The 25,517-nt window shown below is 34.9% G+C and overlaps 1 protein-coding gene across 1 annotated transcript in view; it reads left to right on the top strand.

The window, feature by feature from the left end:
- Positions 1-25,517, top strand: part of LOC138315351 (uncharacterized) — an 88,248-nt gene that overhangs the window by 44,069 nt on the left and 18,662 nt on the right. Inside the window, exons 3-8 of the mRNA XM_069256307.1 lie at positions 1,440-1,564; positions 4,534-5,979; positions 6,453-6,565; positions 6,797-6,907; positions 15,706-15,807; positions 22,363-22,468. Of these exons, the coding sequence (XP_069112408.1) occupies positions 1,462-1,564; positions 4,534-5,979; positions 6,453-6,565; positions 6,797-6,907; positions 15,706-15,807; positions 22,363-22,468 (1,981 nt within the window). The 5' untranslated portion in view covers positions 1,440-1,461. The remainder of the gene's footprint in view (positions 1-1,439; positions 1,565-4,533; positions 5,980-6,452; positions 6,566-6,796; positions 6,908-15,705; positions 15,808-22,362; positions 22,469-25,517) is intronic.

Raw genomic sequence — 25,517 nt, 5'->3', positions numbered from 1 at the left:
TCTTCTATACCATAAACAAACAAAATTATAATACCAAGTCTGATTGAGTGACAGTTACTAACAATGTGTATCTGGGAGGTATACAGATCTATACACTGGCAATATCTTAAGGTTGTAACGGTTGGATGAAATATGTTATGAAGCTTTCCTGGTCATATGCTACAACCTTTTTTAGCATACTGGTATCATTGCAATGGTTGTCCCAGAAGCCTATAGCATAAATGTGCGTTATTCTGTTACTGACAGCCACTGTATAATATAGCTATCATTTTACTGTATGAGGTAGACGAAATTGTCATTCTTCGATCTGTACAGCAAGCACTGCTAACAAATTTGTTATCAAACTAAAAATAATAACTACTGATATTGATAACTAAATTTATTTGAACGTCACTTTAGTTTCTTCAAATTTTGCTTTACTGCATTGTGACTTTGATAATGGTACAACTTTTATTAAATGTGGGTAGCAGTTTCCTTCATTGATTAAAACATATATTGAAAAACTCGCAGTTTGACTTTTCTGTGTGTCTAAGTTCAGTGCAGTGTGCTTTCATGTATCAATACATATATTAGTTATTAAAGATTTGATATTGGAGTTACAAGTTATATATATCAGCAAACAAAATCTCTAACAAGTGTTTGCTGTAAGTGAGTGAAGAGGACTGACTAATTAATAGCTGCAGGTATATCTTAGTTTGTATTTATATTATGACGTACGTGTATCAAAAAATTATTCCGACTTGTGAGTCTGCCAATCAGTCATACAAGTGCAGGTCACAGAGACATATCATTCTCATTGAGGTGATATACGTACCTGTATACATGTTTATATAGACATAGGGTTGGATATCTAAAACTGAATTACCATTTATATTATATACCCTGTACACATACTGGTAACATTCACTGGGTATTAGTTGGAAAAGGTTGTTTGTAGTGTAGCATGGATGGCTTTGGATTCTAAAGTGGATGGAATTGAAAAAATATTATTATATGAAAATAGAGTATACATGTATTAGAAGTGGAATAGATAAATTGACATTACAATGTCTTTGATAGCTTGTAAACCAAATTTGTAACCAAATTTGGCCAGAGACATCCTCTGAGGAAGAGGCACAGTTTGGATAAGTTTTGGCTCTTACCACCGAGGGACAGGAGGGGAGGGGGGGCCCAGTAGTCTAAATAGAGGTAAATTCTTTATATCGCTAATATACCACTCTTGAATCCTTCTAGGACTCGTAAGTGCTGCAAAGAAATTTAAGTTTTGATAATTGAATAACAATAAACATTACACAAAATTTAAGAGTACTGTAAATAATGTCTACTTTCATTTTACCTATATATGTAACAGGTATACGTAGTGCATTCCACTTTAAATTTTTTGAAGTTATATTCAGTGATCAAGTATACTTTACTTTCACTTTCCTTATATTTTACAGGGATGTATTGAGGAGTTGAGCTATGGGCACACTAGTAGTGATAACCAGCGCTGTTTTGCTGTTATATATATTCTGTGTATCAGCCTATCCACAGCAAGCCAACCAACAGCCACAGGCCTTTCAGGGTAAGTGATATAGCCTGTTCTCACTGCTACACACTTCTCTATAGACTGTCGCATGTAGTACAACACTTACCTCAAGGCCCGAGTTTAAAAAGATTTCTACTGAAGAAAAATCCATCACCTTTATCTACTACTGCCCACAAGGCCAGAGTTTAAAAAGATTTCTACTGAAGAAAAATCTATCAAAATACTATCGATGAGAAGGTGATGGTGTATTCTGAATAACCTGTGATCTCTGGGATTAATTTGGATTAAGAAGTCCTTAAGGTATGGTATTCTGTGCTTTAACACGCATAAATAAAAAAAAAGGGGGGGGGGGGATTTATGCCTCAGAACTCAGAAAATAGCATGCACTTTTTCTTTGGATAATTTGGGATATTTAGGTATTTATATCTATGCACATATTTTGTGTGAAAATCAAGTGATATACAAATTTAAAAAAAAAAAATGAATAAATAAATAAATTAATAGCTGTGATATAAGTTGTGTTGAGATTTCCATCAAGTATCGAGATGGATTAGATTTGTGTGTATGACACCATCCAGGTTCCTGTACTAGTAGGACACATGTAGAAATGTTCTACAGCTAAGCATGCAGGGAAAAAACCTGGTACATACACAACATAGCGGGATAACTAGGCCACGTTTATAACAACTTTTGGACCTAAAACCAGCTAAAGGGACATGTACACACAAGTAGTAGATTGATAACCTTGGATTCACATGGAATTCATAGGGTAGACAGTTTTTCAGACGTCTGTTGAAATATCAGTCAAGGAATCTTGAACTGATATTGGGAGGTGAGATCTCACAAGGTTTCTTTAGCTGTTGAGATCTGATATATATAAAAAATATATATGTTAGGAAAGGAGAGTAACAATTGCCAGAGTAGAGCAGTACTATGGATCTTGATAAGGAAGGGTAGGGGGTTAGGGGAGGGTAAGGCCTCCATGGTACATTTTGTTGTAGTCAGGTACTGCTAGCTGATAAAAAGCCTGTACCAAAATGTAACCCTGAGGTTCTGTTCAGATGGATGTAACGGTGTAATTGAATAAAAGTTTCAGTAATATATGTGTCTGCCCCGCTGGTTAGCTTCCATTGTAATTGGATCCCAGATCAGAGTTTTAGGGATAATATATATCTGTCTTGCTAAAACTAGTCACCATTACTTTCTTAAATTGTAAAATACTTTTTCATTATCAGAGCTTCACTGCTGTTTGTACCAGTTTACTATCACATATAGATGTTTATTAGAGTGGCTTTTAAATTCTTTCTCCATGGAAATTGGTTGACAAATAATTTAAAAGATTTTGTATGGTGCTCAATTGGATTGGACAATATGTAATAGAGGAAGCTGAAATGTCATACAAATTGCGATTTATTATATAGTTTCACAAGTTGGTTATTACTTGTAATTTTGTTGATCAAAGCAGAACATATAACATCATTTTGATATTTATACTTAGCATGTCTCTATCATTACAGAATTCTTTTTCAATAGCCTTCAGCTGAATCCTCTTGGGTGGGGTAGAGGGAGGAAACAAAAAGTTATACAATTTTGCTAATTCTTTCAAAAGTGCTTTATAGTTTAATTGCATATCAATCTAAGGAGACAAACAATTCAAAAAGACATGAAGGTTTTGCTGTCTTCACATATCCTGTGGATGTGAGTTAATGCAGCAATAATGATGTGGATGGATGATTAGGCCTGTGGGCCATCTATAACCCCCTGACCATCCCCCCTCCAGGGCACCAGTTTTATAGCCCTATATATAGAGAGTCTGTGACCTTGCAGGTGACCTTAAAACACTCCAGTCTTGTGTATAAATATCAGTCCAGAGGCACATACCTCCTGAATTAGACTGATTAATGGTATATATCTTTCTTAACACCTACAAAAAAACCTAAGAGATAATGCTGGTACCATTCCTAACTTCACTGACATTTTAATGTGAAAAATTATGTGGCAGTTTATATCAGAAATAATTAAATAAACAAAATTTTTAAATGAAACTTTTCAATTTGATTAATAGTTTTTGCTTTACTTTTGTAATAATATCAATGATTAATTACAAAAATCATACTTACAAAAAAAACCACAATTATAATCATTATACAAAAAGAAAGTTATTTGTAAGATTACTGATATGTCACTATCCAGAAATAATCTCTGTGATTTACATTGATAACATTACGTTCATTGTGTCAGCTTTTCTACATAAATAATATGTTAAAATACACCAGCTATTATATATTAAGGTTCATAAAGCTATATGTACCACTATCTATATGTTTGATATGCAGCAGATTATCAACACTTGAGCATGTTTACATTTGTAGATTGATTATCTTCATGTTTATTCTTATAAATAAAATAAATAAGATAAAGGTACGCTACCTACAGACAATACAGCACATCACTGGGTCAAGGTCATTGTCTCTATATTTATTACTTTTTACATGCTACCTGAGTTTTATACTGTACACCATCTTCCTTTCACCGCAGTACTAAATTTTATGATTTTGGTTTCAATTTAGGTTTGTGGAGATTAATTTTCACTGATTTAAAAAATGAATTGGTATTTTTCCAATATTACTACAGTAAGATAATCTGTCGTGAACTTGTATTGATTATAAAAATTGCAAAAGAAAGTTGGTCTACAATGGTTATAAAATGGAGTCCTTGCTTATTTTGGGATTTATTTTATTTTAAGGAATTAACATCAAATTATTTAATAGTTTAACCATTCATCGGTTGTAGTCAGCGTCGTCATCATGGGCGATAGTTAGAGTTTTCAAATTTTCATAATCACTTATAGATACTGTATGCATGATATTAAAAAGTGATTTTTTAATATTTAGATAATTTTATACATGTCTTACATTCACTAGTTAATGTGAAATATATTTTACTGCAGGAAATAAGGTATGTTATGAAATAATTGCTATTGTGTTTTAACTTTCTGCCCACAGTGAGACTGCCTGATCAACAAGGCAATGAAATCAAGACTGTTGGAGGAGAAGGGGATAAGAAAAATATTGAGTATTATAACTCCCTACTGAAAAAGCGGAAGGCTAAGGTAGGCACTGATGAAGGCAGTGATAAACAGCTTCTAAAGCAACGAGTGAAACGAAAGAAGAAGAGAAGTAAACTACTACAAGACAGTAAGCTTCAAATCAATAAAAATCAAGCTCCAGTGGGACTTGGAAATTCTCAGGAATTCGTGCAGAGAGCCAACGTACTGCCTCAGAATAATGAGAATAAAGCAGTTCCAGTAGTAGTGGGAGTCAACAGTAATACAGGTGGAGCCAATAATATAGTGGGCGGAGTGAATAACATTGTGGGTGGAGCTAAAATTGGGGACCGGGCTAATGATAATGTAGGGAGTGTTAACAATTTTGAAGGTGGAGTTAATAATAATATCAATGACAACAAAATTAAATCAAATATACCAAGTGCTTTCAAAGACGATGATAATGATGCTTTAAAAAGAGCAGAAAATAATAATAAAGTTATGAACTCCAGAGTAAAGGTGATAGAAAGTCTAGGGGCTAAAGAAGTGCCTCGCCAACAGGACAGCGTCCCAGTGCTTCCAGCTAACATCCCGAGAAAGAGCAATCAGGAAAGAGAGAAGCCGGTAGATGTGGTAGGTGGAGCAAATATGCTAAACAATCCAGCTCCGAACAACAACTTCAACCAGGCGGACCCACCCGAACAGAGCATACAGGATCATAAACCTGTTGAAAGTCTGAATGATAATCAAGCAGTTGCTCATGACGAGGTTCAAGACAGTCACGTTGAGGTTGTTCAGAAAAAGGATAATGTCATACATGACAGCAATAACAATGGGGAGGTTCAGGGGGCTGGACATGTGATCCATAATCAGGAAAATAACTTCCAGGACAATAACAGGAACTGGCAGCCTGTCAACAACAACCCTCCAATTCAGCAGCAGCAACGTCAACAACCCAACAACAAACCAAAGAAACAGGACAGCCAGCGTATCATGTGGGACTGGAGCGACTTCCTTATCAACTATGAACAGTATGTCATGCCGGAACAAAAGGTACGACGTGCACCGCACGCTACATCAGGGGAACCGTGGCCGCTGCCTCAATATTATATCACATCACAAACGAAATTGTTCCGGCTGGACCGAGAAAAGTTTCATTTTCGTATCTCCAAAGAAACCTGTGACATCATTGAAAAGGCTATAGAGCGATACAAGGATTATATTTTGTACGACAGTGTTCAGGATATGTATGATAATCTACAACATGCCCAGGGTTCAAGTCTGGAGGATGTGTACGAGAAATACGGAGATGAGGTCCACACGCAGGCAGGTTACATTGACGAACTCAATATTAAGATTCGACAACCCTGTACTAGACTCCCTCATGACAAGATGGATGAATCATGTAAGTCTTTTTCTTTCTCATTTCTTTCTTTCCTTTTCATTTCTTTCTTTCTTTCCATCAAGTTTTCTAAAAATATGTTCTCTAAGTAGATTTCTGGTAGCTTCTTTTCTCTGTGAAGACACTTGTAGTTCCAGGACCTGCATTGTGAAACTCAGTACATAAGATTTGTTTATGTCTATTGATATCTTTGTATAAATACTTAAAATCATACTGCAGTATGTATACATGTCACATGACTGAATTAATAAACTTTTCGCGGAAGCAAGACATATTTCTTATAAAAAGATGACGTCTTCCATGTCTAACGTAAAGCATATAGCTCACATTATGAAATTCAAAGTCGTGCAAATATGTCTTAATAGGTAAGGTTTGGAATTGAAGAATTACCAGTAGCAAAATTTCATTTATAGAATAAGAAAACGAAGCATCATTGAGTATACTCTGATGATATAGGATTTTCTTTCTGTCCTCAGACGACCTCTTTATCAAACGGACTGGAGCGTTTTTATGGGCCAACGAAGTCTGGGGCGCTTTGCGTGGACTGGAAACCTTCAGTCAGCTGGTATTCAAGGGCACAAATGAAGAAGTAAGGCTCATAGTATTCAGAGTTTGGCCCTTAAAGCCAAACTCACTGTTTCTACTGTATGCTACATTTAAACAAATACAAATTACATGTACCATATAGCTAGTCATTTTCAGTGGTCAAAATTTAAGCGATTTGGACTAGCGAAAAAGAGAGAAAATTCAGTTTTAGCGGTATATACAGTATAAATAGATATTTCAGATATTTCACTCATGATTTCTTTCTGGTTTGTAGCTGTACATCAGAGATACGGTGATCAACGATTACCCTCGTTTCTCACATCGTGGTATACTTCTGGACTCATCCCGACATTATCTTTTTAAAGAAACCATCTTTGATGTTCTGGTAAGTACATGTTCTATAAAAATCCTCTTCTTCACAATAATTGTGTTGTCCAGTTGAGCTAGGAGTTTTATTACAACCATACATGGCTTTTGAACCCTATGACTCTAGTTGCCAATGCTGATCTTATCTTGGTTGGTGTTTTTTTTTTCGTGGAACTCTCCTATCTTTCGTCACCATCAAACCCCAGCAAATCATCTAATGGCCATGCTACTTTTATGCCATTTAGCTTAGTATGTATAAGTCTAAAGCTGAGGTGTGACTAAGAAAATTTATATAGAATATTCAAGGTTCTACAATATGTTTCCATCATCTATTAATCTGTATCAGTTTCTGTGAAACAGCTAGTTGTTTTTTGTGCTAATGTTATGTTATTAGGAAAGATTAAGGGGCCATAGTGGCCGAGTGGTTAAGATGTCCCTATACATATTACCACAAAGCCCTTCACCTCTGGATCACAAAATCACTGCTGGTTTGTGGTTTTTCTCCAGGCACTCTGGCTTTTCTCCACCATCTAAACCGGGTTTATCCTTAAATGACCCTGGCTGTTTATTGAATGTTAAACTAATCAAACCAGAAATAGAGTTGTATTTGTTGTACAGTGAGGTTGAGCCATTAGCTATTACGAGAAGACTACCAAAAATTACCCTTACTGTTCTCTGAAATTTAAATCCAATATGCAAAGAAAGTGTTAATTCTGCGTCAGTTCATAGGAACTACAACAATATAAGTCTGATTGATCTCCTAATATTCTGAGAAAGATGCAGATTTTAATGACTTCAGGAGGAAATTATTGAAAGTATAATCCAGAAAGTTTTAATCCTCGGCCTGCTATAGCGTATTGGTGATATTACTTATACAGTACACATTAACCAAGACGAAATATCAATGTGTCGTTACATTGGAACAATTCCATTCAACGCATCAATACTCTTCCGTAAGTTCAATTAGCTAAAGTAATTAAAACTATATCCCTTAGATACAGCAGACAAGAGCTTTGGTTATGTGTAACGATCAAAGTCTTAGTCAGTGTAACATTTCTTAAACACACTACTGTGTCTGCCTCATCAGCATTAATGGTAATTTCAAACAAATAAACAAATCAAAACGTTTACTTTACTCTTTGTGAAATAATTTTAAAGGAGAAAGACTTGCAATATGAGACTCTTACTAATCATTTACATGCATTACATGTACCTTATTTTCATCATTGTTTATTTGAATACGAGAAGAAAACAAAAGAGATTAAGAGGCCAAATTGAGAACAAACATCATCTTTAGAATTGGTAGATACTGATAAGCCAGCTAAAATTAAATGGCTTTGTATGTTGTTTTCCATAAACTTTGCCAATATGTAACACTCTGTACCATAGGGATTCATAAAGAACAGATTTAATCTCTCTTCGAGATGCATTTTACCAGCAGGAAGGATTTTGTATTAGATGTGGATATGTGAAGTACAGAAAAACCTGTCTTAGCAACCACTTTTGTGTAATGACCACCTGGTTATAATAAGACCACTCTCTTACAGTTCCATTACTTTAATGTCCATTTTCAACACAAATTAACCTGTGTATAAAGACCACCTGGCTATAAGGACATTTTGGAAGTCTTCATCTGTCTAGACAAAAGGCCTATTTTAGACAGGTTTGACAAATTCATGAGGAACTTGAAATATTTTGTCATTATGTATTTGACAGTGTCTAAATAGCAATCTCCAGTCTATGAGAATGATTGAAGTCTCAGTAACTCCCACCAATTTATGGCGCACACTGTATAAAAAGGGTTACCCGTATTTCTGTAGTGGTACAATTTGATGGATCTTACATGTGGTGGGAAAGTTTTGCCTGGGATATCTATCTCTACATTTATACTGATACAACATGGTTTAATCGACACCGTCATTGAAGGTACCTTTAATCTTACTCTCAGCTTTACACAATTTCGTTCTTATAACTTTTACAGAAAACAAGAAACAGTTGGACCCAATTATCTCTGCTATACCTTAAGGTCAAATGTTAAGTTTATCAAAGGACACATTTTAGCTTTATTTTTTTCACTGAGTGAGTTTAAATGTGAACAACAAACTTCAGTTAAAAACATGATGTCATAGTTTTAACTCATTCACCCACTGATGACCCATCTGGACTGTTCCAGTTCAATGACTTGAACAATCCATATTGAAGTTTCAGGGGTGAATGCAGGGTGAATGAGATTTTGCAGTTCAACTGCATTACTGTACTGAATTTACCATTATCCCTGCTTTTAAAAATATAGTGATCAAGGCTTAATGTATTCTCTGTAGGGACATTTTATCCATAAGAATAGGCAAGATGTTGTATACAAAAAAATGATAAATTGTATAACTTGATTTATCTTGTTAAGGTTTTATATAAATTCAATAGCATATAGTAATAAGAGGCTTTCAGAGCCTAATGTGTGTATTCAGTTTTAATGGCTTAAATCATACTTGTGCAACATCTGCTTTAGTACAACAGCTTAGCTTTTCTTTCTAGATTTCTATACCCAAATTAATCGCTTCTTTATAGCAAAAATGGCTATTGGAAACTATTTAATGTGGAATCAATAGGACTGATAACATTTAAGATCCTTTGATCACAAGAAAACTGATGAAAATAACAAATGAGAAAGTCTTCGGATGAAAATTTGAAGTGAAATAAGAAAATATACACTAAGTCTTTTGTAGTATGTTAATAACATTTTAAAAATTTATATATAAGAAAATTTATCATACAGATAAGAAATATTTCTGGAATGATTTTTTTTGTTCTATATGGTATGACAACTGTGGACCTTGGGACCCCTTGCATGTTTCTAAGTACATTACATGTAAAGGTAGTGGAGTGAAGTTTGCGTTTTCTTATTACCCTATAGAACAGAAAAAACGTTGAGAAATGAATTCCATTTTGGTAGATTGATTTTATGACATAATCTGTTGCCAGGGAATAAGATGGATTTGTTTTGGGTTTGATTGAAGACTGATATAGAACTATAAACTACTTGTATCGTGCAGTTACTGATATTGGATAGTGGCCCCATGGGTCTGTTTTTATACCAGTCCTAGATAGCTTATACTATAGCCTATGTAATTATGCAAGCACTTGGGGTCAATTGATTTTCTGGTTACTGTTATTGAAAATTCAGACAATTTATGGCCTTTTTTCAGAATCTATGCTGAGGAAACCTTTTGTTTTGTAAAATTTTACAGGTCTCAATGCCAAAGTGTAACTGAGGGTATAAAATGGAGATTGGGAAAACAGGGAATGGAATGGGTTAAGGGGGAATAGAATATAGAGATAAGAAATTAATGTCCTAAAACAGACATGTTAACCCTACCGATTCTGGCGGAAGTCTACCGCTTTTGAGACTGATATTCCGCCTACCGCTTTAATATCCAAATATTCCGATTTCTGCAAAACATCGTCTTCATTTTTTTTTCTTCCGATTTCTGAATTTTTCATAGTCGGTTGGGGCTGCCATGGTGGCTTCAAAATGCATACCAGACTGAGTAGGCTGACTTGCTTCATAATTAAGTAAACAAAGGAGGTGTGAACACTCCCTGACCAACACCCACTGGTGCTAATTAGCAGCCTGGGGCTAGTTCCACCTTGGCTTGGTGGTGTCACTTGTGTCTTGAGTGTAACGATGTGTGTTACGTAGGCCTACCGTAAGGAAACAATCATCTGGCCTTTCAATAAATTTTGTGCTTAAAACTAGTAAGCATCATTTCAAAAACAAACACTACTTATAATTGAAATGATTTACTCACGTTTTTAATGTAAAATAGGCATACAGTGTCTGCTGAAAATCATAAACTTTGCAATCGTAATGGCCGCCATTTTGGAATGGGGTGGTTCTAATAAAGGATCCGGATTTTGGTATATTTTTTCAGGATATCACTAAAAAAAAAGTTATTATTTTTTTCAGAGTGATAATTTCTCTAGAATATTGGTGTAAATTTGAGAAACAAATATTTGTATTTTTTCTTGCATAAATCAAAAGAAAATGAGTCCAGTATGTATTACAAAAAAAAAGTGAAAAAAAACCAAAACAAATAGACAAAATGTATAATTAAAAAAGGTGATAAATAGCATTGAAATAAAAGTATACAATGTATTTATTGGCATTTGTCGTCTTCTAAATGTAATGTAAGCCTTAATTAACATTTAAATAATACAAAATGAGCCACCATGCAAGGCCTATGGTAATAATTAAAGTTAAATCATAATTTGTGAACAAAATATGTTTTTGTAATTATTTTGCATATTATTGATATTTATACATCTCTGACGCGTCGCGAAAAATGCCGCGTGTAATGCTACCGCTTTGGAGTCAAAAATCTACCTCTTTTTGCTCACCAAAGGTTAACATGTCTGCCTAAAATCAGTCAAAGAAGGAAATAATATCAGTCATGACTACAAAAGGGAGGGAACTTCAGCATGGACGAGGAGGAAATTCATTAGAGATTTTATAGGGAGAGATCTTCACATTGTCATGTATGGGTGGATAGGAAGTAGAGGAATTGAAAAGTATCAATTGTCATTGCAGAAATACATCTTATTAATATAAAATAAAGAGCTAGTGCATTTTAGTTGGTGGACAGATTGATTGTTGAGAATTGCACCCACAACAGCCCAGACTGGTGTTTATTTCAGCTTTCTGGGAAACTCTCTAACTAGCTAGCTATCTCCCAATCAAAGTGTCAGCTAGACACTTTGATTATTAGACAACTGAGAGGCTAAACAGCCTAATACTGGAACCATTTGAGTTTTAAGCAATTATGCATGGTCACTTTGAAAAGAATTTTTTGACAAGAAGTGTTCAGAAAAATCAATGGAAATGAAATGTGAAAGACGAGGCTAGAAATATGGTGACCAATTGTTTCTTTGAATGCTTCTTGTTGATAGCTGTTGTTCATAATAATTATAAAAGGACAAGATCGTCGGTTAGCTTGATACAGTGTATATTAACAGTGACCCACCATGTACGTGGTATCATTATTACTACAGTGAATACACATCACTGATTATGAATACTCTAAGTGTGTGTAAATGGCAGTGATATCCCTCTCCTTAAGCCTTAACAGTTGGTCTGTGGTAGTGGTGCCTGAAGGCTGATAGAGGCATCATCTTATACTGGACATTAGATAGCCTTATGTACAGTGCTCTTCCTAATATATAACAATTTTAACATCATCACAGGCTGGCGTTATGCCACTGTCATAAAATGGGGTGATCCATTTTGATTTTCAAAGTGTAATGTATATATTTACGTTTTTACTGTAACTCCACTATATAACCTTACCAAGTACAGTTGGCAGTGTTCAATGAATGATCTGCCATCTGCTTATTAGGACGTCTTTATCATTGTGACATTACCATTGGTGTGCATTTGGTCAAGGAAGATGACTGTTGAAATGACCCACTAGTGCACTTTATTATTTGCTGTTGTCCAGATGTCATTCACCGATCCTCCCATTATTGCCAACTGAATGTAGTTCAATACTTAAATATATATATATATGACACTACAATAAACACTTTGTTGTCAGTATAAATTTTACTGCAAGAACTAGAAGATGCCGCAGCGCTTCCATACTTTTAAAACAAGACCATTATATACACAGATACATACCAGTAACTAAGGAAAGTGCATCTTAGTGTTGTAATGGAATTGTTTTTATATATATTTCTGTAGCAAAACGCCTCCCCGTGCATTGTAATTCCAGGCTAGGTGCTGATTGGAAATCCATTCTTTGGAGAACTAATGGCTGCCTCATTCTATTGTACTTTCTCCTTACAATGATCTATGTGTAATCTGTACAGTACAATACTTTGTTTAAAAAACATTAAGAAAGGATTATAAACTCTTACAACATCAATTTTGAAGTTGGTAATTTTATGAGATTGACACAAATCCAGCAGAATCTAAAACACTAAAAAAATAGCATAAAGAATTTTGTAACTCTTAGTTTATTTTCAGTACACATAAAGATTCCAATAATTCATGTTATTTCAAAGTTGATTTCCAATGGAAAAATAGTTTTGATATTTTGCCTGTAGTATGCTGGGTTAAACTGCATTCAAATGGATGACTTAATCAATTATTCAAGGTCAAAAGGGTAAAATATTATAACTAGGATGCAGAGTAGTCACAAAGACCTTAATTTACATTTTTTGTTACAGCTAATATTAACATAGGTAATCTACAATTTTTTCAAATTGATCAGGAAAATGTCTTTAATCGTTCTTACATCAAGTTTGTTGTTGATGAACAAATTGTTGACTAAGATTGCTTTATGTGTATTTTTTTAATGTTAATATGATATTCAGTCTTTTCATACAGGTGGAACATTCATACGCCCTATATGTATCAAGTCACGCTGTATACTTGTGTATCATATGTTCAGCATTTAGATTGAGAAAGTCTCAAGCTCAATAGATACATAGAACATGTTGTGCCTTTACTATAAATAAGCTAACAAAAGATTGACAGGAATACCCTGGTCCTATTGCCTGGCTTTTAATAGGCCTTTTATCACAGCTGGACCTTAAAGTTGTCAAATTGTATTCCGATCCATAGACTGGAAAGCTATCCTATGGGAATTAGACCTTTTAAGTCAGACTAAGGTGGTCATTCCCAGGCTGTTTGGTGGAGGAATTGTTATACTATAAATCCTAACAGAAATACTAAATTTCCCCTCCTTAACGCCCATTTGAAGGCCTAATACAGTGTAAAAAATGTTTTACAAAATCAATAATGTGTTCTATTTAATGAATTTATTTGAATGTTTCGATTGATATTGGTCAGTATTCACAATAAACCCTATATATATGTTTGTACTATCCTCTTCTCCAATTATTGAACTTATATTATACTAATTATGTTTGTCTTAGACTAATTACTGTCACACAATTAATTTCAAGCAGCCAATTAAATTGATACTCCGTGCAGATTATAATTGACTAATTCCAATATGGAACATATATTTACCAGGGTGTACTTCTTTTGTCTGATACTTATATGTTCAATGTCTGGGTAGAAGTTCTGAAGGTTAAAGTTTATGGCATATGATGTACCGATCTATATTAAAAAAATAAAATAATAAAAAATTCATTAGCCTTTAAGCTAAAATTTTAATGGAATTTATTTAGGATAGAGTTGAAATAACTGTAAATTCTTTTCCATATTTATTCAGTGATTGTAAATAGTTAATATGTTGTCGATAGATGAACAGATGTATATATATTGCTAAACTGAAATGAAGGAAATGTAATAAAAATACTAATTTGTACTGTAATTGAATTAAGAAAAATTCCTATAAATGAAAGAAAAAAAGAATGAAGGTGTTATAAAAATTGTTCATGTAGTATATGTGATCTGAAATCACACATCAACAAAAAGTATTTAAATGACATATAGTCCAGCAATGGCAATTTACAGCATATATGTATTTTTACTAGATATCATACTAGGAGAAGACTTACAGCAGAATTCACGCTGTGGTCACCAGTGCATAATAACTGCACAGTATACCAATCATACTTTGATAAAGTTATGCTGCATATTGTCCTTAATGCCGTGTATATATCATGTGTGTATGACTGAAATTCATCAGTCACTTGTCACTTTATACTGCCAGGTTATGATTAGGGTGATTGCCTCTCTCTCATCTAGTGAACAGTAGATGTTAAAACTTAATACCGTAGCTTTCACAATGTAAGTGGTATCACCTGATCACTAATTAAATATTGCCGAATTTTCTGAATGTTGCACTGTTATATAATTTCTCAAATACTACTGAGCTTTCTGAATATCACTGTTAATTCCTGAAATCCTCAGTTGAGCTTTCTGAATGTCACTGTGAATTTCTGAAATTATAAGTTAAGCTTTCTGAATGTCACTGTGAATTTCTGAAAGCCTCAGTTGAGCTTTCTGAATGTCACTGTGAATTCCTGAAATCATAAGTTAAGCTTTCTGAATGTCACTGAATTTCTGAAAGCCTCAGTTGTGCTTTCTGAATGTCACTGTTAATTCCTGAAATCATAAGTTAAGCTTTCTGAATGTCACTGTTAATTCCTGAAATCATAAGTTAAGCTTTCTGAATGTCACTGTGAATTCCTGAAATCATAAGTTAAGCTTTCTGAATGTCACTGAATTTCTGAAAGCCTCAGTTGAGCTTTCTGAATGTCACTGTGAATTCCTGAAATCATAAGTTAAGCTTTCTGAATGTCTCTATTAATTCCTGACATCCTGAGTTAAGCTTTCTGAATGTCTCTGTGAAATCTTGAAAGAGGACCTCTTCAGTTTTCTGAATATGTCACTGTTAATTTCTGAAATACCGCTTATTTTGCTGAATGTCTCTCATTTAATGAATTCCTAAAATTCTACTGAGCTTTCTTTTTATGTTACTGCGTGTTAATTTCAGCTAACTATATACTGTATTAACTAAAACACGGTTTGTCTGTCAACAAAGACATCAGCTCCACATATATATAGTATCACACACTGGGACACCTGCTACACTGAGCGTTACACATTTCAATATTTCTCTGAATACCATTTCAAGATGTTTTTAATTGATAAACCATTCAAGTCTTCAACGATCCCACTTAAATAGTAACCAACTGAAAGGATTGCTGTCCTTTAGATTTGTCTTATCACCCTTAGTTACTTGTTTTATTAAGTTTAATTGTCAGCATTAAGACCTGATTTCTATATTTATTTTCACCATAAAATTCTATAGATACTATATATTGGTTGATGTTTATGTTTTTCAGGAAGCAATGTCACAAAACAAGATGAATGTGTTACATTGGCATATTGTTGACGACCAGTCGTTCCCATACCAGAGTAAAGTCTACCCTGATCTTAGTGACAAGGTATGTAAAATCAGGTCAAAGTCTACCCCGATCTTAGCGACAAGGTATGTAAAATCAGGGCAAAGTCTACCCCGATCTTAGTGACAAGGTATGTAAAATCAAGGCAAAGTCTACCCTGATCTTATTGACAAGGTATGTAAAATCAGGGCAAAGTCTACCACGATCTTAGTGACAAGGTATGTGAAATCAGGTCAAAGTCTACCCCGATCTTAGTGACAAGGTATGTAAAATCAGGGCAAAGTCTACCACGATCTTAGTGACAAGGTATGTGAAATCAGGTCAAAGTCTACCACGATCTTATTGACAAGGTATGTAAAATTAGGGCAAAATCTACCCCCGTCTTAGTGACAAGGTATGTAAAATCAGGGCAAAGTCTACCCCCGTCTTAGTGACAAGGTATGTAAAATCAGGGCAAAGTCAACCCTGATCTTAGTGACAAGGTATGTAAAATCAGGTCAAAGTCTACCCTGATCTTAGTGACAAGGTATGTAAAATCAGGGCAAAGTCTACCCCCATCTTAGTGACAAGGTATGTAAAATCAGGACAAAGTCTACCACGATCTTAGTGACAAGGTATGTAAAATCAGGGCAAAGTCTACCCTGATCTTAGTGACAAGGTATGTAAAATCAGGGCAAAGTCTACCACGATCTTAGTGACAAGGTATGTGAAATCAGGTCAAAGTCTTCCCCCATCTTAGTGCCAAGGTACCAGTATGTAAAGTCAGGGCAAAGTCTACCTCAATCTTAGTGACAAGGTATGTAAAATCAGGGCAAAGTCTACCCCCATCTTAGTGGCAAGGTATGTAAAAACAGAGCAAAGTCTTCCCCGGTTTAAGTGAAAGGGTATGTAAAATTAGGGCAAAGCCTGCTCCCATCTTAGTGACAAGGTATGTAAAATCAGAGCAAAGTCTACCACGATCTTAGTGTCAAGGTATGTAAAATCAGGACAAAGTCTACCCCCATCTTAGTGGCAAGTTACCGGTATGTAAAATCAGAGCAAAGTCTACCACGATCTTAGTTTCAAGGTATGTAAAATCAGGGCAAAGTCTACCCCCATCTTAGTGACAAGGTATGTAAAATCAGAGCAAAGTCTACCACGATCTTAGTGTCAAGGTATGTAAAATCAGAGCAAAGTCTACCACGATCTTAGTGTCAAGGTATGTAAAATCAGGGCAAAGTCTACCCCTGATCTTAGTGACAAGGTACGTAAAATCAGGGCAAAGTCTACCCCCATCTTAGTGACAAGGTTTGTAAAATTAGGTCAAAGTCTACCATGATCTTAGTGGCAAGGTATATAAAATCAGAGCAAAGTCTACCCCCATCTTAGTGGCAAGGTACCGGTATGTAAAATCAGGGCAAAGTCTACCTCAATCTTAGTGACAAGGTATGTAAAATCAGAGCAAAGTCTACCCCGATCTTAGTGTCAAGGTATGTTAAATCAGGGCAAAGTCTACCCTGATCTTAGTGACAAGGTATGTAAAATCAGGGCAAAGTCTACCCCCATCTTAGTGACAAGGTATGTAAAATCAGAGCAAAGTCTACCTCCATCTTAGTGACAAGGTATGTAAAATCAGGACAAAGTCTACCCCCATCTTAGTGGCAAGGTATCAGTATGTAAAAACAGAGCAAAGTCTACCACGATCTTAGTGTTAAGGTATGTAAAATCAGGGCAAAGTCTACCCTGATCTTAGTGACAAGGTATGTAAAATCAGAGCAATGTCTACCACGATCTTAGTGTCAAGGTATGTAAAATCAGGGCAAAGTCTACCCTGATCTTAGTGACAAGGTATGTAAAATCAGAGCAATGTCTACCACGATCTTAGTGTCAAGGTATGTAAAATCAGAGCAAAGTCTACCACGATCTTAGTGTCAAGGTATGTAAAATCAGGGCAAAGTCTACCCCCATCTTAGTGACAAGGTATGTAAAATCAGGACAAAGTCTACCACCATCTTAGTGGCAAGTTACCGGTATGTAAAATCAGAGAAAAACTACCACGATCTTAGTGTCAAGGTATGTAAAATCAGGGCAAAGTCTACCCTGATCTTAGTGACAAGGTATGTAAAATCAGGGCAAAGTCTACCACGATCTTAGTGGCAAGGTATGTAAAATCAGGACAAAGTCTACCCTGATCTTAGTGACAAGGTATGTAAAATCAGGGCAAAGTCTACCACGATCTTAGTGTCAAGGTATGTAAAATCAGGGCAAAGTCTACCCTGATCTTAGTGACAAGGTATGTAAAATCAGGGCAAAGTCTACCACGATCCTAGTGTCAAGGTATGTAAAATCAGAGCAAAGTCTACCACGATCTTAGTGTCAAGGTATGTAAAATCAGGGCAAAGTCTACCCCCATCTTAGTGACAAGGTATGTAAAATCAGGACAAAGTCTACCACCATCTTAGTGGCAAGGTATGTAAAATCAGGACAAAGTCTACCCTGATCTTAGTGACAAGGTATGTAAAATCAGGGCAAAGTCTACCCCCATCTTAGTGGCAAGGTATGTAAAATCAGGGCAAAGTCTACCCCCATCTTAGTGTCAAGGTATGTAAAATCAGGGCAAAGTCTACCCCCATCTTAGTGGCAAGGTATGTAAAATCAGGGCAAAGTCTACCCCCATCTTAGTGTCAAGGTATGTAAAATCAGGGCAAAGTCTACCCCCATCTTAGTGGCAAGGTATGTAAAATCAGGGCAAAGTCTACCCCCATCTTAGTGACAAGGTATGTAAAATCAGGGCAAAGTCTACCCCCATCTTAGTGGCAAGGTATGTAAAATCAGGGCAAAGTCTACCCCCATCTTAGTGTCAAGGTATGTAAAATCAGGGCAAAGTCTACCCCCATCTTAGTGGCAAGGTATGTAAAATCAGGGCAAAGTCTACCCCCATCTTAGTGTCAAGGTATGTAAAATCGGGGCAAAGTCTACCCCCATCTTAGTGGCAAGGTATGTAAAATCAGGGCAAAGTCTACCCCCATCTTAGTGTCAAGGTATGTAAAATCAGGGCAAAGTCTACCCCCATCTTAGTGGCAAGGTATGTAAAATCAGGGCAAAGTCTACCCCCAGCTTAGTGGCAAGGTATGTAAAATCAGGGCAAAGTCTACCCCCATCTTAGTGTCAAGGTATGTAAAATCAGGGCAAAGTCTACCCCCATCTTAGTGGCAAGGTATGTAAAATCAGGGCAAAGTCTACCCCCATCTTAGTGACAAGGTATGTAAAATCAGAGCAAAGTCTACCCCCATCTTAGTGACAAGGTATGTAAAATCAGAGCAAAGTCTACCCCCATCTTAGTGACAAGGTATGTAAAATCAGAGCAAAGTCTACCCCCATCTTAGTGACAAGGTATGTAAAATCAGGACAAAGTCTACCCCCATCTTAGTGTCAAGGTATGTAAAATCAGAGCAAAGTCTACCCTCATCTTAGTGACAAGGTATGTAAAATCAGGGCAAAGTCTACCCCCATCTTAGTGGCAAGGTATGTAAAATCAGGGCAAAGTCTACCCCCATCTTAGTGACAAGGTATGTAAAATCAGGGCAAAGTCTACCACGATCTTAGTGTCAAGGTATGTAAAATCAGGGCAAAGTCTACCCCCATCTTAGTGACAAGGTATGTAAAATCAGAGAAAAGTCTACCCCCATCTTAGTGACAAGGTATGTAAAATCAGGGCAAAGTCTACCCCCATCTTAGTGACAAGGTATGTAAAGAATACGGAATAATTTATATAATTTTTACTTGTTTCAGTATATGTTACATGCGATACAGTTCCAAAATATTTTAATTGTTTCTCAGATTGTGAATTATATCAAGAAATGTCTAGTTGTATGTGAAATAATTAACACACTATATGTGAGATATTTACATGTTTATGAATTTTAGAGTTATTAGTACTAATGAATGTGTGATATATTTAAAATGTATGTGCCTTTTTTTCTTAGTCCTAATTGAAATGCGTGATATATTTAAAATGTGTATGTCTTTAATATAGAGAAACCTGTTTTTGCTTAGAACTAATGAGAGAAATTAATGTCTTGACAATACAATATTGTTTTTTAATAAGTTTAAAAAAGAGATAATTAATCCTGGTGACTCAACGCTGAAAATTCTGACAGGTATACAATTTCCTTGTGTTGTCCTAGCAAACATGCAGACATGTGCACGTAAAAACTGTTGCTGAATTGTAAACAGGTTTTGTGCGATGTATCTGGTGATAATTGTTGCCTTTCCTTTTCCCATGTCTTAAAAAGCTGACATTTCTGTGCAATTGTGAAATAGTCTTGTCATTTACAATTCATTGCAACCACTTGTCTCTAAATTCTTCAATTTTTCAAAAAACAAACAAAATCTAAATACCATGAACCTCTACTATTGGAATATTTTGTAATATTATAATGTGATCTGCCTGAAATTTTTTTATTTCATCTTATGAAGTATTTTTATCACAATACTATGTATCACCAATACAAATGGCTTAAATTTTAATACAATAATAAATACTCACACAAATGTTAATTTTACAGATAGTTTCCCTGAGAAGCACTGATTATTGTAGAATTTGTTGTAATACATAGTATAATTTATGTAAGTCCAGTTTTACAGTAGAATAACAATACCAAGAACATCCCACTTTTACCCCAGTCCCCACCGCTCCCCTTTCACTTTAAAAGTATTGCCTTGCTACTTGTATGTAGCAAATTACATGATAAATATAAACTTTAATTAATGATTTTACAAGGGATATAAAAAAACACAGGATGTCTGGCAATGGTCTGGCAAACAAGTTAGATTTTGGTTAATATTTACTGGGGGTTATCAATAAATGTACTGCAAGTACTAAAAAGAGATATTTATTGATTCTAGAATCTTCTATGAAATTGCATATAAAAATGATAAATATCACTATAATTCAATATGTTATGTTTTTGATACACATAAAATTCATAATTCATTGAGATATTGAACCAGGGTAAAGTAACATTTTTAGGAATTGAATTATCTGTGAAAGTTAACTCATTTAGTGTTATTTACAACCGACAATGTATAGCTACAAGATACTATAGATTTTTATTTGAGGATAAGGGCATAATATGTAAATAATCAAACACTGTCCAACTACTGAACTAATCCCTCTACCTAGTGCAATGTTAGTCTGCGGGCTGTCAATATTTTGTGGAACGTTGCTGGTAAGCCATGGTTGTGTAGTTGGTGTTTCTGTACGTGAAAGTGATAAATCCCATTCAATTATTGTACTAGCCTGCATATATGTATACAAAACAGCGACAATTATCGGCTGCTGTTGAATCCATCTTGATTGTGTAATATGAGCGCTGAAGGACGGCAATGGGCAGGCAACTCAGGATTATATTCCACCAGAATTAATGCTATGCTGATGTTTGATCAGGTCCAAATCGCGCCATGGTGATCAATCTGGACTCAGAAATGACCTTGGCTACGTTTTTTGACCTTGAGGCTTTGCTTCTAAAGGCTTAATCAATATCTATTTACTCATATGTGTTAAAACCTTACATGAACTGCAGCTAGTAATTGGAACCAGTACTAGTGTACCAGTGTATATTGTATATCCTTGGGATGAATTTAATACTGTTATACAGAATAACTAACAGTATCTATCCTTAAATAAACCCCTAGCTGCCAATATATTACATCATTTTATACAGCATTTATCCTAAATAAACCCCTAGCTGCCAATATATTACATCATTTTATACAGCATTTATCCTAAATAAACCCCTAGCTGCCAATAGTACATCATTTTATACAGCATTTATCCTAAATAAACCCCTAGCTGCCAATACATTACATCATTTTATACAGCATTTATCCTAAATAAACCCCTAGCTGCCAATAGTACATCATTTTATACAACATTTATCCTAAATACACCCCTGCCACTCAAATACATCATTTTATACAACATTTATCCTAAATAAACTCCTGCCACTCAAGTACATCATTTTATACAACATTTGTCATAAATAAACTTCTAACTGCCAATAGCACATCATTTAAAATGCAACATTTAACCCTATAAGTAATTAAACCCCTGCCACTTAAGTACATCATTTTATACAACAATTATCCTTAAATAAGCCTTTAATTGTATTTTGGTTTTGAGAACCACATTTATCTTCAAATAAACCCCTGTCATTTATGAATCATTTCATGCAGAATTTGTCCTTTAACAATCCACTGTCATTTACCCTGTATTGGTTCTTAGTACTGTGAATGAAACCTGCCTTAGTGGACATATCTCTATAAATATGTCATGCTTGATTAATTAGACCACTTCCTTTTGATGCCATTGGGTCAATTTCCTCTAAATTTGACCTATATACATATAGAGACCACTTGGCTATAAGGACCCTTCCTTCTATTTCTATAGGTTTGGTTATACCACATTTATCCTAAAGCATGCCCTGCTCCATAGGTGTCAGTTTGATAAATCCTGAGTCATTGTGGACAAATCTGCAGCTGTAATTTCACACAATTTTCATATTGATTTGTAGGAAGATATTGTAAAATGACCAGTAATCCTTTTCAATTTTCCAGGGAGCTTACCATCCTACATTTGTGTATACCCATGAAGATCTGGATGAGATCATCGAGTACGCTCGTATGCGTGGGATTCGTGTCATGCCAGAGTTTGATACACCCGGTAAGTACATGTACATGTCACATGTACTTTTAGTAGCCAAAACCTGCATGGTTTTTCAGGTGGCACAAAATTGTTTGTTACTATATTTTACCCAATATATACCTCCCACCCCTATAAGTGCCCCTTCTCCTTTTTAAAGCCTCCATTTCACTTACCTTGTATTAAATGCACATTGAAAACAGAAAATCTGTATGCCATATTTTTCATAACTAATATAACGCCTCAGGCTGGATTTCAAGATATATAGTTTTATTACAACGGGCTCTGTATTTGATTTCTTTTGCAAAGTGTTTAAAGGTCAGTTTTAATTTGGTCCTATTAAGTGCCCCCTCATTTTTTGTCAATTTTTAAAGCAGCCTGGACGCTTATTGAATAAAATACGATATCATAGATAAGAATGTTACAGATTGTACTATACATATGTGGTGTTGGAGGTTTCATCCAAGGTCACCAATGATGCATAACCTTTCTTATATGGATCAGAGAACCCATTGAGGATTGTAGAGCAAAATATAGACTCTACACAATTATGTAATTAATACTGCAGCATTATTATTCCCTAAACAGATTTGTCTGCAGCTTTTCATTTGGTCAAGTCATGAACACATTTGATGTTCTGTTGGATGTGGTACAGTAAAGAAATATTGAACAAGTTCCATCACACAAGGAAACAAATACTGTAAAGTAATTTTCTTTCCTGACGACTATTAAATTTGATGATTTCTGTTTCAAAACAAGTTAACAAAGGTTAACATACTCAGATTTAAAGTTGAATGGAAATTCCTATCAATATAAGTGAATTAAAACTTCATTCGCATATATAAACTTAAACGAATTTACTTGAATCGTGAATAACATTATAATAGCCAAATTTGTGTAACTAAATCGTAGGGGAAAGATAGTTCCTATTGCATCGTGCATGGTCACCTAGATCCACAAAGCATTATGATATGACCATATCTGTTCATGTTACAGATTTCATTCATTAACAGAAAATTGAAAATGCTTAATGTAAAAATTGTTTGACAACAGTCAAGTACATACATATAGGTGCCTTCGATTGGATAATTGTATGTGGTGAATTATAGGGATTTAGCTTTATATGATCTACGGTTAAAGTCACAGAATCTTGTAGACCTGGCATATAATGTTAAATATTTTGTTAGAAAACAAATACACAGAAAATTTACGCCCAGCTGACAACCCATCAATCTTAAAATGCAGTTACAGCAATATTTCAAAATGTCAAAAGTCAATCTGCATGTGTTCAAAATTCAAAACCTCTTCATGTTTTTCTTTGTATACACACACATATGTATTTTGGGTTACTCATAAGTATATTTCTAAATCAGAAAATCTTTCAAATGAAGGAAATCAGTGAAATAAAGTAATGTAGTTGTAATTGAATTGAAATATAGCCTTATCAATGCAAGATGAATTCATAATATAACCTAGTTTGAAATTAAAACTGTGCTAACGGATGTATAGGAAATTGTACAAATTGCATACAGACGTAAAGACAGGACGGAGCTGGAAGTCCAGTATTATGTTACATCATTATTGGATTACAAGTCACCATATGTCTTCATTATAGAGAGTCTGAGACAGGCAAAGTGGTCAATCTTCACTCCTGATATAGTCCAGAACCTCTCCGCTTTTCTTCAGCTGGTCAACACATAACTCAGTACAGAAGTTTATATGATCTAGAAATAACTTAACATACCGTATTCGACCAAAAAAGCGCCCAGGGCGCTTAAAAAATTGATGAAATGAAAAGGTGCTATAAGTCAAAATTATTGTAAATTTATATCGTTTTATGTAGTTTTGGTCCTTATTTATGTCTGGGCAATTGAAATTGAGGCCTCAAAAAGGGGGAGGGGCGCTTATAGGGACATGGGCGCTTATTGGGTCGAATACGGTATACCCTATAGGAATCTGTTTGACTTAACCATGTCTGTGCTAGTATATATTCAAGATTTATCATTAGTCAAAAATATATTTTATATACAGAAGATAATGAAACATAATCAAAGCGTACACAATAACAATAACAATGGAATAGTTGACAAAGAAAATTATTGAACACATAATATTTTATGTGTGAAAATAAAGGGGTGTACAAAAAGATCCATTCATTATTCTATATTTCATAAATCTTATGAACATTCTTTTTAAAGATGCTCTACTGCTAACACAGCATAAACGATACCCATCATTTAAACAATAACTGATGTTTAATCATGTATATTTGTGTCTAATTAACACAAAAAAATCATATGAAATAATTTCTTTTACTCTTGGTGCAAAAAACTTAATTTTATATTGGAGTAAGTGCCATGGAATTTTATCGGGATGCAAAATCCTCACATTGATTTTCCTGTCTGACCTTCAAGGGGATGAAATTCTATAAATTGTTTACTCCCTTGGGATTTAGACAGGGTGGATTTCTGTTAAACCTGGGTAAGATTTTTAAGATGTGAAACAACAATCAACAGATTAAAGTCCCTCCTTCCCTTGTTTGTATATAAGTTTGTTACACGGAGAAGATAAAAATTATAAACTCATGAAATTATTCCTAAATAAATCAGTTACCGTATTTATTCCAATAAACACCCGGTAACATGAAATTATTCAAAGAGGGGGTGCTTAAAATAGTGCAATATTTCAGACTCCGAAGTTTGTCAGATATGAATCAGTTCAAATGTAAATAGGCATGACTGTGTTGGGTGTTATTTTGGAGCTGATTCCCTTTTGATTGAACTTGGATTACTTTATAACAAGGATATTTAATTGGCATTCCCAAGGTGAGTTATGTGGAGGACCACGGTGACTGAGTGATTAAGATGTCCCGACATGTTACCACAAGCCCTCCACCTCTGGGTTGCGAGTTTGAATCCCATATGGGGCGGTTGCCATGAACTGACCGTTGGTCGGTGGTTTTTTCTCAGGATGCTCCAGCTTTTCCACCAGCAAACCTATCTCATTCTTACATGATCCTGGCTGTTTATAGGACGTTAAACTAATAAAACCTTTGACTTGAAAATTGGAT

Source organism: Argopecten irradians, chromosome 2, assembly GCF_041381155.1.
Source record: "Argopecten irradians isolate NY chromosome 2, Ai_NY, whole genome shotgun sequence".
NCBI lineage: Eukaryota > Metazoa > Mollusca > Bivalvia > Pectinida > Pectinidae > Argopecten > Argopecten irradians.
Note: the sequence above shows the minus strand (reverse complement) of the source record. Positions and strands in the feature narration are given on the sequence as shown.